Raw genomic sequence first — 14,718 nt, forward strand, 5'->3', positions numbered from 1 at the left:
GCAGCTGTGGCTACAAATGTAGCAGCTGTGGCTCCAAATGTAGCAGCTGTGGCTACAAACGTAGCAGCTGTGGCTACAAATGTAGCAGCCGTGGCTACAAACGTAGCAGCCGTGGCTACAAACGTAGCTACCACCACCAGTGAGGATGTGTATGAATGAATAATGATCTCTGTAAAGCTCTGGATGCCTTGAAGGACGCTATATAAAACCAAGTCATTATTATTATTATTACATAGCCGTTGACCGAGTATTTTTTTTCACAACCATTTGCAAGAGACGGCATCCTTTGGAGCACACGAGAGGGAAAACGGTACAACTTTATGATGCAGCAAGCAGGAATCCAAATGAAAAAAAAACGTCTTGGTCAGAGAAGAATATCCGTCCAGTTGTTGGTAAAAACCTGGAGAAACTCTCAGCGTCTGAGTAGAGAGCTGACAGACCAACGCCGACGATTCCTCAAGTTTATTTCTTCATTTACTCAACCCAGGAACAGACAATACAGCACCATTTTCAATCACATCATCTTCTCCCTCTAAATCCAAACCCTCTCACTTAAGTCACTCATCAATTCAACTCAGACTAAACCATTCCCTACAAACGGGTCACATTACACAAACACTCTAACCAAACTAATCAAATATATGTGCTTACATTAATTTACAACTTCATTTGCATTTTAGTTACCTAAAGAGCAGAAATTCTCTTAGAATGTCTCAAAAGAAAAATCAGATGGACAAAAACAAATAACTCGTGAAAAACAAAAAAATCCTCCTGCCTGGTATCCCCCAATAATTCCAACCATTATGTTAAAAAAGACAGGAAATGCTGGGCCGGCCCTTCCTAAACACTGAACCTGAATGGTGAGTCAGAGAAAGGAGATGGACACATGGTAAGTATAATAAACCCAATATGAAACCTGTAACTAAATAAACTAATATTAAACTAACATTGTCCTAATGTTTTGGATATTGTGTTAAATGCTGCCACAAACAGACCTGGGATAGTGAGTGAAGCACTCCAAACAATAACAAATGAAAGAATACGGCTAAAAATGTAAAGTGAGGGATGAAGTGGTGAGTAAAGTACATCACCCACTTTGTCACACCTACATGGACTTTTAGGACCAAGTGCAGGACAACGACAGGTAGAGTGTTAGGCCACGTTTACACGTAGCCGGGTATTTACAAAAACGGATATTTTCCCCTCTACGTTTTCAAAAATATCCTCGTTTACACGGACCCGCATGAAAACGCTGTTAACGTCATGCCAGCCAATCAGAATCCTGGAAAAAACATCAACAAATGACTTCCAGTTAAGGCTAATTTATGGTTCCGCGTTACACCAACGGAGAGCCAACGGCGACGCACACCGTACGGCGCGCATCGCCGCGTACATTACGCCGTAGGCTCTGCGTCGATTTAACCCGGGACCATAATTCAGGCTTTACTTCCAAGATGAACGAGAGTCTGAGAGAATTTAAAACAGGTAAAATAAGAAAATATTGACGATGGCCAAACAAATCGTAAAAACAGGTGGCACTCATGACGCTGCTGGTGATGTTTCTGTCGCATAATGTGACGTAAATCTCTGTTTTCCTCCGTTTTCTCTGTTTAGACGCAAACGTGAAAACAGAGTTTTTGAAAATCTCCACTTTGGCCGGAGTTTTCAGAAATGATCGTTTTTGGGTGCTTTGACCTCCGTTTTCGTGTAAACGAACGGCCAAAACGCATGAAAACGCCTCGGTTTTTGCCCCGTGTAAACAGGGCCTTAAAGTCTTTGAAATATCTACAGGAGGAAGGGTTTTGAAGCCTCAGCGGGGCTGCCGCTTTGGCCTATCTGCATTCTAGCACATAGGCCAAAGATGCAACTTGATTATATTTTCTGGTCACGGACGCTCCATCGCTCCGACACAAACGTCTGTCTCCAGACTCTGGACCGTAACACAGACTGTGTAAGAAGAGCTGGACAAGCCCTCTCTGAGGTCGTCCACCCGCCTCTCCGTTCAGGAGAAACGGACTCCGCCCAGCCCGGTAAAGCTCAGGGTTAAGCAGGCTGGAGCCCCCACAGCCCAAAGCTAATAGATCAGGGCTCTGGAACCTGCGGCTCTTTGTCCTCATTGTCGCGGCTCTCTTTGGCCTTGAAAACAAACATAAATATAATTAAAGCTGCAAGCAGCGATGAACGGGCCCTCCACCCTTGTGCACGTTCAGGCTGCAGTGGAAGCTTGTATGACTTGATGTAGATTCTTCAGGCCTGGACATTTAGTGAATGAAACCAGCCACGACTCTCTATGAAGGGGTGGGACTAATTCAGGCCAATGAAGGTCAAGTACTCAAAACCGAGTCCGATGACACCAGCCATTACTCTTTAATGTCAAACATTCAAAAGTTATGGCAGAAAATATGACCTATCAAATATTGACCAATCAGATGACGTCTAGCTTCGCCACGGTAACGCCTTTGACTGAGAAAAGTAATGCCCATCGTTGCAGGATCAAGACGCACATTTTGATGTATAACACACCTGGGTGCACGTTACGGTTCGGGCGAAGAAGTGGCCGAAGAAATGGCATAAATTGTGCCAAAATTACAGGATTAATTCAAAATGGCCGACTTCCTGTTCGGTTTCGGCCATGGCTACGAAAATATACGTCAGTCCCATAACGTCATCAGCCATATTCATTTGCCTTCATCGCCAGTGTTGCTGGCTCACCTTCATGCTTTATATGTGGCGAGAAGATATCGAACAACAAAAAATGTAATGTTGAAAGACTTCCAAAACCAGCACTCTGCATTTGCCGAAAAATACCCAACCAAAGAGCGAAAGAGAGCAATTTGGCAACTGCTACGAAAAGCGGAAGAGAGCAAATCATCTTTCAAGAAGTGGAAAACCTCCCAACAGTCAACTAGCACTGCTGGTAAAGAGGGGGAAGCTGTTCACAGAAATATGAAAGATTCATTCATAAAAGTATCAGAACATCTATTCTTTTAGATTTATTTTTAAAGCTGCTAAGCTGCAGCTAAATTTTTTATTTAAATTAAAGTTGAGGTATTTTTTATTTCAATTTTACACAAATATAGACTTAAATAGGCCTACACTTCACAGTTTAATTTATTTCAAAGTACGCCTACAAATACACACCGCACTTCTGTTATATTTAGTGGTTGTAACAGCTAAAATAAATAAAAGTTGACAACTTTAGAAAAAAAAAAATGTTGTAAAAGTGGGGGCAAAATGCCTTTTTTGATAATAAAGGTTGCAGACCCCTATAATAGATGGATGTTAATATGTTAATTTCTGCCATAAAGTTTGACATTTTAACATAAAAGGTCAAAGAGATTGATTTGCTTTTGTAACCAGCCTCTAGTCGTCATTTTAAGAAGTGCAATTTGATTAACTTCCTGGTTTGAGTGGTTGTGGCTTCTAGATCACGAAGGTTAAGAAGGTAAAGGAGCTGGTTTGTTGCAGTTATCCGGTTTGGACAGAAACATGGTGCCCATCTATTTTTATGCTACATAAAACGAGACATTCATATCTGCCATTTCAAGTTGTCACATCTTGATCACCCCTCGGCCTCGTGAGAAACTCTCCTGTCACCACAAAGTGACCACAACCTGAATCTGTCAGGCGGCCCGCGGAGCTGAAACCCCTGCGACTCCCCGCCAGTCCGTCACAACCGACAGAACCGACAGAACCGACAGCGCCGTCCTTGACTTCTGCACGACCATCGTTTACCTACATTCTCCTTAACGGCTCATATTTCACCAGCTCACCGGGACGCACAGGGACATCCCCTCAACCCTAACACGTCCTGCACACAAGCTCAACATTAGACAGATTTGAGCTGATAAAACGGGTATATTGTGTAAAGAGGTTTTTTATCATCATCATTATTATTGTTATTATTACTACTACTACTACCAGGGTGCGATTTGTGAAAAAACCAGAGGGGGAGATAATTTTGAGAGATATTTTTATTCCGAAAAATTACCACACAACAGCGGGCAAACAGTATAGGCCAGGGATATTCAATTGGCGGGCCGCGGGCCACATGCGGCCCGCCAGGAGCTTTTATGTGGCCCCTGGTCATATTTAAAAAAAGGGGGTGTTTGTTGAAAAAAAAAAAAAAAAACTTTTTTTTTTTTTTTTTTTAATAATATTTTTATAACTGGCTACTATGGACTAAAATGCTTGTGCTCAATGCTTAATATAATATTCAGATAAGGAAATCTTGGTGGAAAGTGGTGTTTTGTCATTATGGCGTGTGTTTTATTAAAAGTAGGTCAATATCAACTTCATTAAGTTTTGCACAGTGCATGGTTTCAAAATGAACTTGCATTCAAAATAATATTTCTTTGTCTGAATATTATATTTAACATTCACAATTACTAAATCTGGAGACAATTAATACATAATTCATATGTAAACTAGATATATTCAAATGTATAATACAAATGTATTATATTTACATAAGTCTTCGTCTTTGAGTGCAAAATACATTTTGAAAACCCCCACATTTTCAAATTGTGCGGCCCTCTCCATACAGTCCTTTTGCAGATGTGGCCCCCGTCCGAATCTAGTTGAATACCCCTGGTATAGGCAATATGAAAACTTGTTTCTTGTGTAAACCTTACACTTAAGCTAAATAACGTAGGCGGTCACTACAACCGGAAGTGCTCCAAACCTGCAGGGGGCACTCTCAGCGTAACAGCTCAATGGACAGACACACGGGATGTAGAGAGAGACCGAACAGCTGACTGTAACGTTAAAATATAATAAAGAAACGTCTCGTAATGTACAGCTTTGTACAGAGATATAAACCACATTATATCACATTAGCGTTCCCGCTGTATGTTTAAACCATGGATGTAAACACTGTGGTTCAGTCAGATGCGCCCCCTGCAGGTTTGGAGCACTTCCGGTTGTAGTAACCGGTTATGAAGCATTTTTCTTTTGAAGATGGTTTCTTGTTTTATATCGTTTTGTGCTTTGCATCGTTTCTCTATTTGCAGCACGTTTGATGATGCTGCATTTGTCTTTGTTTTTTGCAGCAGGTTTTTTCATTTGCACCACGTTCCTCTTTTTGTACCTCGTTTTGAGTTTGTGAATTTGAATCGTTTCTGTACTTGAAGCCGTTTTCCTTAACTGAGACGCATTAGGCCGTTGCAGTGCGTTTGGCCCTCGTCGGCCACCGTAAGAAACACCTCGCTCCCGCTGTATTACCAGAGGTTTGGTTGAAATCAGGTCATGTGACGGGACACTGGGATCTGTGCACCTCAACCAACATGGTAGGACAATGGATCCACAGTCCTCCACAACCACATGCAACGCTGATAACGTCAAGGAGGAAACAACTACGTCAAGTTTTCCACAAGCTTCTGAACGTGATGACATTTATCCTGCAGACGCATGATGCACTTTCAGGAAAAATGACTTTCAGTCCAAGCTTCTCGGGAGGAAAGTGATGGAGCTGTTTTATGAAGCAGAGCAACGTCACCGCTGCCAAACGGCCTCTCACAACTCCAGATCAGATTTAGCCGCAATCGATATCCGAGCAAACTGCAGATTAAAAGCAGGAGCAGTTTCTCTTTTCTTGGATGTTATAAGCCTTTAAATAGCAGTGTGTCTAATTCAGAGTTGCACACTCAGGGACTGAGTTGAGAACATGGCCACCGTCCAGGTATAATTAAAAGCAGGAGAACAGAGGGACTCTCACACTGACAGGATAGAAATCAGCTTTAAAATAACAGCAGGGGAGGGAGGCGGACGGAGCCGCGGCTCACATGTGTCTCTGCTGGTGTTTTTCCTACAGTTTTTAAAGTTTTTCAAGAGCAGTAAGCAGATTGGTAGCCGATAAAACAGCGTTGTATTCTCAGAGGGAAATATGTTGCATTTTCCAGCTTTCAACCTGAAAAATAAGAAACTTCTGCACGCTGGGTGGAAAGTGATGGCAAGGGTTGCACCAAATACAAAAATGGGGATTAAAAAACAGCAAAGACGAGGGAATCTGAAGAAGATAATGTGACAGAAAGGTGTGGGAAAAAAAGCGAAAGGAAAAGGTGAAAAATCCCACTTAGTCAGCATCGCTGTCACGTCCTGTAAAGACCACAACAGAAAAAGTTCCTACCTGGATTCAACAGAAAGAGACGTGTGAGACTAACTGGATGCAGAAAGGCTGGAGGTTTTTTTTTTCCTCTTTTTAAGGAGCATAAATATGGGGTTCTGGAGCGACAGAGAAGTTCTTGTGGTCTCACGAGTCCAGATCCTGATCCAGAGTCACAGACTACATTTCCATGCATCAATAACCCTTTTAAAACCCCAATATTGGCAATAACCCGTTCTGGTTACAATCTTTCTGGTGGAATGTAAACAAGGTGACTCTGCTCCCAATAGCCCTCCCCTCTCCCACGAACATCTGCAGACTCTGTTTTCAGAACTGTACCGAGCCGCCTGATAACATCAAGGACATTGGCTGAGAGCAGCTCTGAGCGAAGTTCACGGACTCATCACTACACACACACTTACTGATAACCACACCTCCCTCAACTCAACGCCTTCCTCGGCTCCCCCCTCTTATCAGCCCCCCCAACACAGTCAACAGGTTTGAGAGCCGCGCCACAGGCCGCGGTGCTCACTTGGGGTACTGTGCCGGGATCCCCCCGCCCCTAGAACCACCCCCCACACACACACACACACATGTGCAAGCCTTGTGATGTTAAATTTGTCATGTTGCTTTCTGTGCAGAGGTGTTTTTTGCACTTTCACACTGTGTATTTACACACAGTGTGAAGATGCCTTTTTTTTCCCTCCTCCCTCCTCCCTCCCCAATGTCATCCTTTCTCTGATTTGTTCTCACCAGTTGACTCATGTCTTATGTTATTTGTTTTGTCTGTGTCTTGATGGGTTGTACTGGTTGTCATCTCACTGTGCTGGGATGCCAGACCGGCGACAATAAAGGCTATTCATTCATTCATTCATATCAACTAACTGGATCAGCCGTTCCTAATCCATGACCGTTTCCTACAGCGCTTTCAACCGGCTTTCAACGTGAGCGACAGGAAGAAAATAGAAGCAGGACATCCGACAAATGTTCAGCTCAAAACGGCGTTGTGCTGCGTCGCTTGGGACAGTTAGGACAGTCCAATAGAAAATAAAGCAATGGAGTTGATTTTGTCGCTGACGCTTATTCGCATTACGTGCAGTTAGGACACGGTAACTCCGCCGGCCAGAGCTTCCGCAATTTTTATGTTCCAAAAATAACCCGTGATAAGTGAAATCCGTAAAGTAGTAACTTTTTTTTTTTTTTATATATATAATTATTATACAAGGCTTCAAATAGTGGAGATCAGCACCGCCCCACCGCCCCACCACCCCACCGCCCCACAGCGACCCGAGTAACTGGATCTGAACAGGAGAATCGGTGCAGAAGGTTTTGTTGACATTATGGGTTTTGGAGAAAATTTGCAAACTTAAATTTGGCAAGCTGGATGGGGTGGTAGTCCGGTGGCTACAGAGGTAGGCTTTGGTCTGGAGGACCAGGTTCAAGCCCTGGAATGGCAACCAAGATGAACCACCTTGGGCCCCTGAGCAAGGCCCTTAATGGTGCTCCATGGTGTGTGTGTGTCTCAGACGTAAGTCGCTTTGGATAAAAGCGTCTGCTACATGACAGTAGTAGTAGTAGAAGCTGTTCTAGGTACATGTACAGTACATATTAAACCGGAACGTTATTGACACACAGGAAGTGAAGAAGCAGGGAGACTGTTTAGCCAATCAGAATGCAAATCCGTGAAGCAGCGAGACCGTGAAAGGGGAACTGCGTTATAGCGAGGGATTACTGTATACCACAAAGTAAAAAATTGCCCAAATTGAGTCCAAAATGGCTATAAAAAAGGAAATATTTCACAAATGGATTTAACAACCACCACAATTAAAAGTTAAATGAAAAACCAAAGCTAAATTGACACAAAATAACCCCAAAGGAAAGTAAACGATGATAAGAAGCAGCAAATCCAACAGAAGGCTGCTAGACCAACTCAAGGAGACGAGATGTTCGTGTTTATTCTCATCCGGCCCAACGAGTAGATGAGGAAACTGAAGCACCAGGACCAGGACCAGAACAGCCTCCTACCTGCTCTTTGACTGAAGCGAGGAGGTTGGTGGTGGTGGTGGCTCCGCTGGAGTTCTGTGGGAGGCCGTGAGCTCTGAGCCCCACAGGCCCGTCCCCTTCGGCCTCGTCCTCCATCTCCCCCACGTCTCCGCTGTCCCACAGCTGGCTGGCCCGCTCTCACTCTGAAGAACCAAGGCGAGAGGTTAAAAAACACAAGATGAAATCAGTTTGCAGGTTTCCTAAAGTACTTCCTGGAATATTCTTGCTGAATTTACACTCCGAGCTTTTCCACACCAGCTTGACGTTATCAGTGCTGAACTCCCAGACCTCCACATGGACTCCATGTAACCTGTACTGCCACTTTATCCCACTGGAGTTTGTAGCATCCCGTCAAACCTAATGAGTTCTGATGAAGAGGTGGAAGTACGGTGGGCGACAAGGGCAAAACGCACTGCAACGGCCTAATGCGTCTCAGTTAAGGAAAACAGCTTCAAATTCACAAACTCAAAACGAGGTACAAAAAGAGGAACGTGGTGCAAATGAAAAAACGTGCTACGAAAAACAAAGACAAATGCAGCATCATCAAACGCTGCAAATAGAGAAACGATGCGAAGCACAAAACGATATAAAACAAGAAACCATCTTCAAAAGAAAAACGCTTCATAACCGGTCACTACAACCGGAAGTGCTCCTAACCTGCAGGGGGCGCTGCTGACTGAACCACAGTGTTTACATCCAGGGTTTAAACATACAGCGGGAACGGTAATGTGATTTTTATCTGACTATATTTATATACGATGTTTATATCGCTGTACATTACGAGGCGTTTCTTTATTATATTTTAACGTTACACCAGACGATACAAGGCTGCACATAATACACATATTGATATAAAGGTCTCTCTCTACATCCCGTGTGTCTGTCCATTGAGCTGTTACGCTGAGAGCGCCCCCTGCGCCCTCCTGCTTTTTGTAACTCGTTTTGAGTTTGTTTTCCTGAACTGAGACGCATTAGGCCGTTGCAGTGCGTTTGGCCCTTGTCGGCCACCGTATGGAAGAGATGATGCCTGACGGCGTTAAGAGCGACTGTTCAGACCGAGCCAACAGACCGGTCAGGGGCAAACCAGCCAGTCCTTATGTGTGAACAGCCCAAAGTTGCTGCAGGGGGATGTATTAGCAAATATCTGGAACCACTGAGCTTTTCCTATTTGAGAGAGGAACGGACTGACGTCATGGGCGGAAACCAGTTTTTTCCATCCATAAAAAAGGAAAACATTGAAGTCGAACAGAAGAAACAATAAACCGCAAAAAAGGGGCCACCAGTGTTTAAATGAGCGGGGGTCGAGAGCAGTGTTGGTCAGTAGATCCTGCCAGGACCGTAGAGGTCGGAGCCGGAGCAGCTCCAGCCTATCAGGTGCTGCCCCACTAATACACTCCAGGATAATTGGCTCCGGGGTAATTAGCAGGTTTAGTCCCTGCTAATGGAACCCCATCTAATGGCATTACTTTCTCCCCACTGGTGATCAGTCTCATCTAATAAAGGAGCCAAAACCCGACACTGAACTGGCAGCGTTGCCTCTAAAGAGGTAAGTGGGCTGAACTGTTGTGCTAATATTGACACTAAAGTTATGATACTATATGGACACAGAACATGTCGCCTGTCAGGCGTCTGGCAACATGCACTTGAATGAAATAGTTACCTATTGTGCCTTTAATCTCTTGTGGTATTATGAGGCTATTTAGTGGAATTTAACCTTTCAATGCCACATTTTTCCCCCACACATCTATTTGACATGGTTTAAACTCTTAAAGGTTACAGATTGATGTGCAGCACAGCAGTACTTTCTGCTCATTTCAGTGCTTAAGAAAGAAGAATTCGCCACATGCAGCCTGTCAACCTTGCACATCCATCACTCATCATGCATCCTCCTGCAGCCAAGGACGAGGTCACGGCGACTCACCGGACCGGGGAGCGGGGAGCGGGGATCCGGGGAGCGGGGATCCGGGGATCCGGGGAGCGGGGAGCGGGGATCCGGGATAAGGGATCCGGGGAGCAGGGATCCGGGATCAGGGAGCAGGCAGCCCGGATCAGGGATCAGGCAGCCCGGATCCGGGAGCCCTCCGCCTGCCAAGCGGCCGTCAGCTGGTCCTGCCGGCCAGATGTTGCAGCAGGCCACAGCTGGCTCAGTCCGAGCCGTTACGCATCATCCATCCTCCGCGAACAACAAACAAATCCCGTCACGTCCTGGTCCTCCCTGCGTGATCCAGCAGCCGTCCAGCCCGCCCAGCCTCCTCCTCTCCTCCTCCTCTCCTCCTCCACCTCCGGCTCCGCCGATCAGCGGCCTGACGTCACCATGCGGCTATGGATTATCCCCCGATACGAGGATCGATCCGCCGCGGCTGCTGCTGCTGCGGCTGCAGGAGACGTGCGTGCAGGAGCGTGCACGAGCATGCATGAGCGTGCACGAGCGTGCACGAGCGTGCAAGAGCGTCCAGCAGCGTGCACGAGCGAGGGACGGAGACGAGCATGCAGGCGTGCGCGCGACCGTGCGCGTGCACCCTGGAGTGGCGTTGATCGATCCCCAAAGGTTAATTAAACCGTTTAAGGCAAAGCAAGGCAAGTTTATTTGTACAGCTCAATTCAACACAAGGTAATTCAAAGTGCTTTACATCAACGTTAAAAGCTGCAAGACACAATTAAACAGTAAATAACAAATAAAATGAAATAAAATTATAAGAAAAGAGGTAAAATAATAAAAAGCACAAGTTGTTAAAAAGTAAGGGCAGTAGAGTACAGCAGGTACACATCATATTCTTAAAATGGCAAGAATTACATTTCTATAGAGGGAATGCACATGACGTCACAGATGTGACTTCACAGCGGGTTAAACCACTGAGTGTCAGAAAGACTGATGCCGCGTTCCATTTACCTCGGAATTGGGAACTGGGAATGGCAGCCTTCTTGGAATGGTAACTCGGGGTGGTGAAGCTTCTCCCACTTTCCCAGTAGGAAATCCCACTTCGAGGGGCGTTCCAGTTGAAAATTCCGACTGGGAACTGGGAAATTCCGACTTCCGAGGACAAATGGAACGCGGCATGGGTGTCAGAAAGACTGAGTGTCAGAAAGACTGAGTGTCAGAAAGACTGAGTGGCAGAAAGACTGAGTGGCAGCGTAAACTTTCAGTTTGAGCAACTGGAAAACATCTAAAATGGGAAAGAGCTGTTGTGCGATCGACTGTACTCATAAATTTAGCAAGAAATCGGAGTTATCGTTTTACAGACTGATGAAAAATAAGCTTAAGAGAGACAAATGGATCTCTGCAATTCACAGAAATAACTGGATTCCAGACACCGAAAGGTGGATTTGTGGTTCCCATTTTGTATCAGGTAATGTTGGATTTTTGGGTAGCTAACGTTAAACGGTCAAATCATAAAGTTCTGTGTCCTCATCACTTTAATTTCACCAACAAATCCTGCCTTGAAGTCGGACCAAGAGTCAAGACTTTTGTAAGCCTTCAAGCTTTGCTTCGTGTATTTCCCCGGCGTAGAAATTAAGTACATATAAATATCAGGAAACTGGATTCGTGGCCAAATATTAATGTCCATGGACCACTGGTTCTTGGTAACTGTACCAAATATTAATGTCCATGGACCACTGGTTCTTGGTAACTGTACCAAATATTAATGTCCATGGACCACTGGTTCTTGGTAACTGTACCAAATATTAATGTCCATGGAACACTGGTTCTTGGTAACTGTACCAAATATTAATGTCCATGGACCACTGGTTCTTGGTAACTGTACCAAATATTAATGGGGGCGGCAGTAGCTCAGGTGGTAGAGCGGGTCGTCCAATGATCAGAAGGTCGGAGGTTCGAATCCCGCTCTATCCCAGTTGCTGTCGTAGTGTCCTTGGGCAAGACACCTTACCCAGCTTGCCCTGTGTGAATGTGTATGAATGTTGGTGGTGGTCTGAGGGGCCGTTTGGCGCGGAATGGCAGCCATGCTTCTGTCAGTCTGCCCCAGGGCAGCTGTGGCTACAAACGTAGCTACCACCACCAGTGAGAATGTGTATGGATGAATAATGATCTAAGTGTAGCACTTTGAGATTCATTGAATGGAAAGTGCATTACAAGTTAAATCCATTATTATTATTAATGTCCATGGACCTTGGGGTAACTGTACCAAATATTAATGTCCATGGACCACTGGTTCTTGGGGTAACTGTACGGGTCACTGTCAAGTCCAACTGCCTTTAATTTAAGTCCATAATCAGCTGTTATCCTGTCTTCTCCACTAGTCTCCACGTACAAAAACTGGGTCAAATAATAAAGTAATCTGTGCCGATTCGTGCAGTGAATCCAACCAATTTGACAATTCTACGTCACAATGCCTGCATTCAGGGCTTATCCATAACTTTGCGCGGTTTTCAAAAAGTATTTAATTTAAGAGTACGCTTAAATAACAAATAAAATGAAATAAAATGCTAAGAAAAGAGGTAAAATGATAAAAAGCACAAGTTGTTAAAAAATAAGGGCAGTAGAGTACAGCAGGTAAGTATTGGGACTTGCCGGTTGGGCCGGAGCTTCGGGAGCTGCGTGCTGGCCTGCGGTCCCCACCCCCGGTCATCCCGTTGCTGCTTCCACCTGCCTGCTGTGCTGTTGCCGTCCCTGACCCCCCAGTCTGGCCCTCGGCAGGAGGGTCCCCCCTGATGAGCCTGGTCCTGCTCAAGGTTTCTTCCCTCCTAAAGGGGAGTTTTTCCTTGCCACTGTTTGGCTTAAGGTTTTTCTCCCACTAGGGGAGTTTTTACCTGCCATTGTTTATGTAATAACTGCTCGGGGGTTTATGTTCTGGGTATGGGTCTCTGGAAAGCGTCTAGAGACAACTCTGTTGTATTAGACGCTATATAAATAAAATTGAATTGAATTGAATTGAGTATTTAATTTAAGAGTACGCTTCAGTAAACAGTAATGTTTTTAGGCCTGATTTAAGTTTAAGTAAATCAAACCTGTTTGGAAGCCAAATAATGCCAAGTTAACCTGTATATACTTTTAGATTTACCAGGCTACAATCTAAAATTGTGAAATATTTAGGCTTAAACACTTGTCTTCGATTAAACATTCACTAAACAGAAAACTGTGGAAAAGTTTGGAGCAAATGATCCAAAACTAATTGATTTTCCTCCAGAGCAAGGATGTAAGCCCCGCCCCTCAGACTCATGTGGGCCAATGAGAGACCAGAACATCCTCAACCTAAATCCCCTTTATGCTAAATAAATAGATAAAAACATCTAAATGTTACCTGCCACTAGAGTAATGAGTTTAGCTCAGATTGTGCAGCTACTGAGCACCAGACTGAAGTTATAACGTTATAGCTCACAGATCTGGATGATCCTGGACATCATCGTGACGTCGATGCCTCCAATTTCTCTGCATCAGCTGTTTCTATTTTTGTCTTCATGCATATCCCTTCATCGAATATTTAAGCCCTGTTTGGTCCTTTTGTGTCCAAAACCTGTGTAAATCATCTTGGGACAGTCGTGCAGCATGGTTAAACTGTAATAAAGTGTAAACACCAGTAACTACCAGTTACTAGGAGCCGGTGTTCTGCCAATTTCTGCTGCTTTGCCAAAAAATGCTACCTAATGGTTTTCTACCTTTGTAGAGCTACAATTTTACTGTGTTTTATTCCCTAAACCACTTCCTTTCCCCCCAAGTGGTCCTTGTCTCTTGCCAGGCCGTCATTGTAAATAAGAATGTTCTTAATGACCTGCCTGGTTAAATAAAGGTGAATGACTGAATGAATATCAAATAAAGAGATATAATTGTTTTTTTTTCCTCTTTATCGTATAATGTTCACAAAGTGTAATGCGATTCATGTCATGGGTCGTGTATTTTGAAGGATCAAATACTCAACATCCCATATTATCAATTTGGCGTGTCAATCAAACTTTGAAAATCGATTGTGCGCATGTGCAGAACCACAAAGTAGCATTTCTCGGCAGGGAGCAGAAATGGTCAGAACACCGGGACTTACAGACAGCTTGGTTGTGGATGGGAGGCCAGCTGAGCCAAGGGAGTGACTTCTTGAACACAGATATCCAGTATTTCATTTTTTGTATGCCTTGTCCCAAACTTACAGAGATGTATCTGTACAGGACTGTCTCAGAAAATTTGAATATTGTGATAAAGTTCTTTATTTTCTGTAATGCAATTAAAAAAACAAATATGTCATACATTCTGGATTCATTACAAATCAACTGAAATATTGCAAGCCTTTTATTATTTTAATATTGCTGATTATGGTTTACAGTTTAAGATTAAGATTCCCAGAATATTATAATTTTTTGAGATAGGATATTAGAGTTTTCTTAAGCTGTAAGCCATGATCAGCAATATTAAAATAATAAAAGGCTTGCAATATTTCTGTTGTAATGAATCCAGAATGTATGACATTTTTTTTTTAAATTGCATTACAGAAAATAATATTCTAATTTTCTGAGACAGTCCTGTATTCTGTTTCTTCTGTAGATGAGATATTCAAAGTTTACCTGTTTCACAAAAGCTAAACTGTTTTATCACTGATAAAAAACATTTCTTTAAAAGCTCCTGA

At 43.9% G+C, this 14,718-nt stretch overlaps 1 protein-coding gene across 2 annotated transcripts in view; it reads right to left on the reverse strand.

Annotated features, from left to right (window-relative positions):
* LOC133424909 (plakophilin-4-like) overlaps positions 1–10,334 on the reverse strand; it is a 105,134-nt gene extending 94,800 nt beyond the window's left edge. For both annotated transcript variants that reach the window (XM_061715491.1, XM_061715489.1), the window contains exons 1-2: positions 10,068–10,334; positions 8,129–8,289 (exon numbers count right to left, since the gene is read on the reverse strand). In XM_061715491.1, coding sequence (XP_061571475.1) covers positions 8,129–8,242 — 114 coding nt within the window. In that variant the 5' untranslated portion in view covers positions 8,243–8,289; positions 10,068–10,334. The remainder of the gene's footprint in view (positions 1–8,128; positions 8,290–10,067) is intronic.
* Positions 10,335–14,718: the final 4,384 nt, after the last annotated feature.

Source organism: Cololabis saira, chromosome 24, assembly GCF_033807715.1.
Source record: "Cololabis saira isolate AMF1-May2022 chromosome 24, fColSai1.1, whole genome shotgun sequence".
Lineage (NCBI taxonomy): Eukaryota > Metazoa > Chordata > Actinopteri > Beloniformes > Belonidae > Cololabis > Cololabis saira.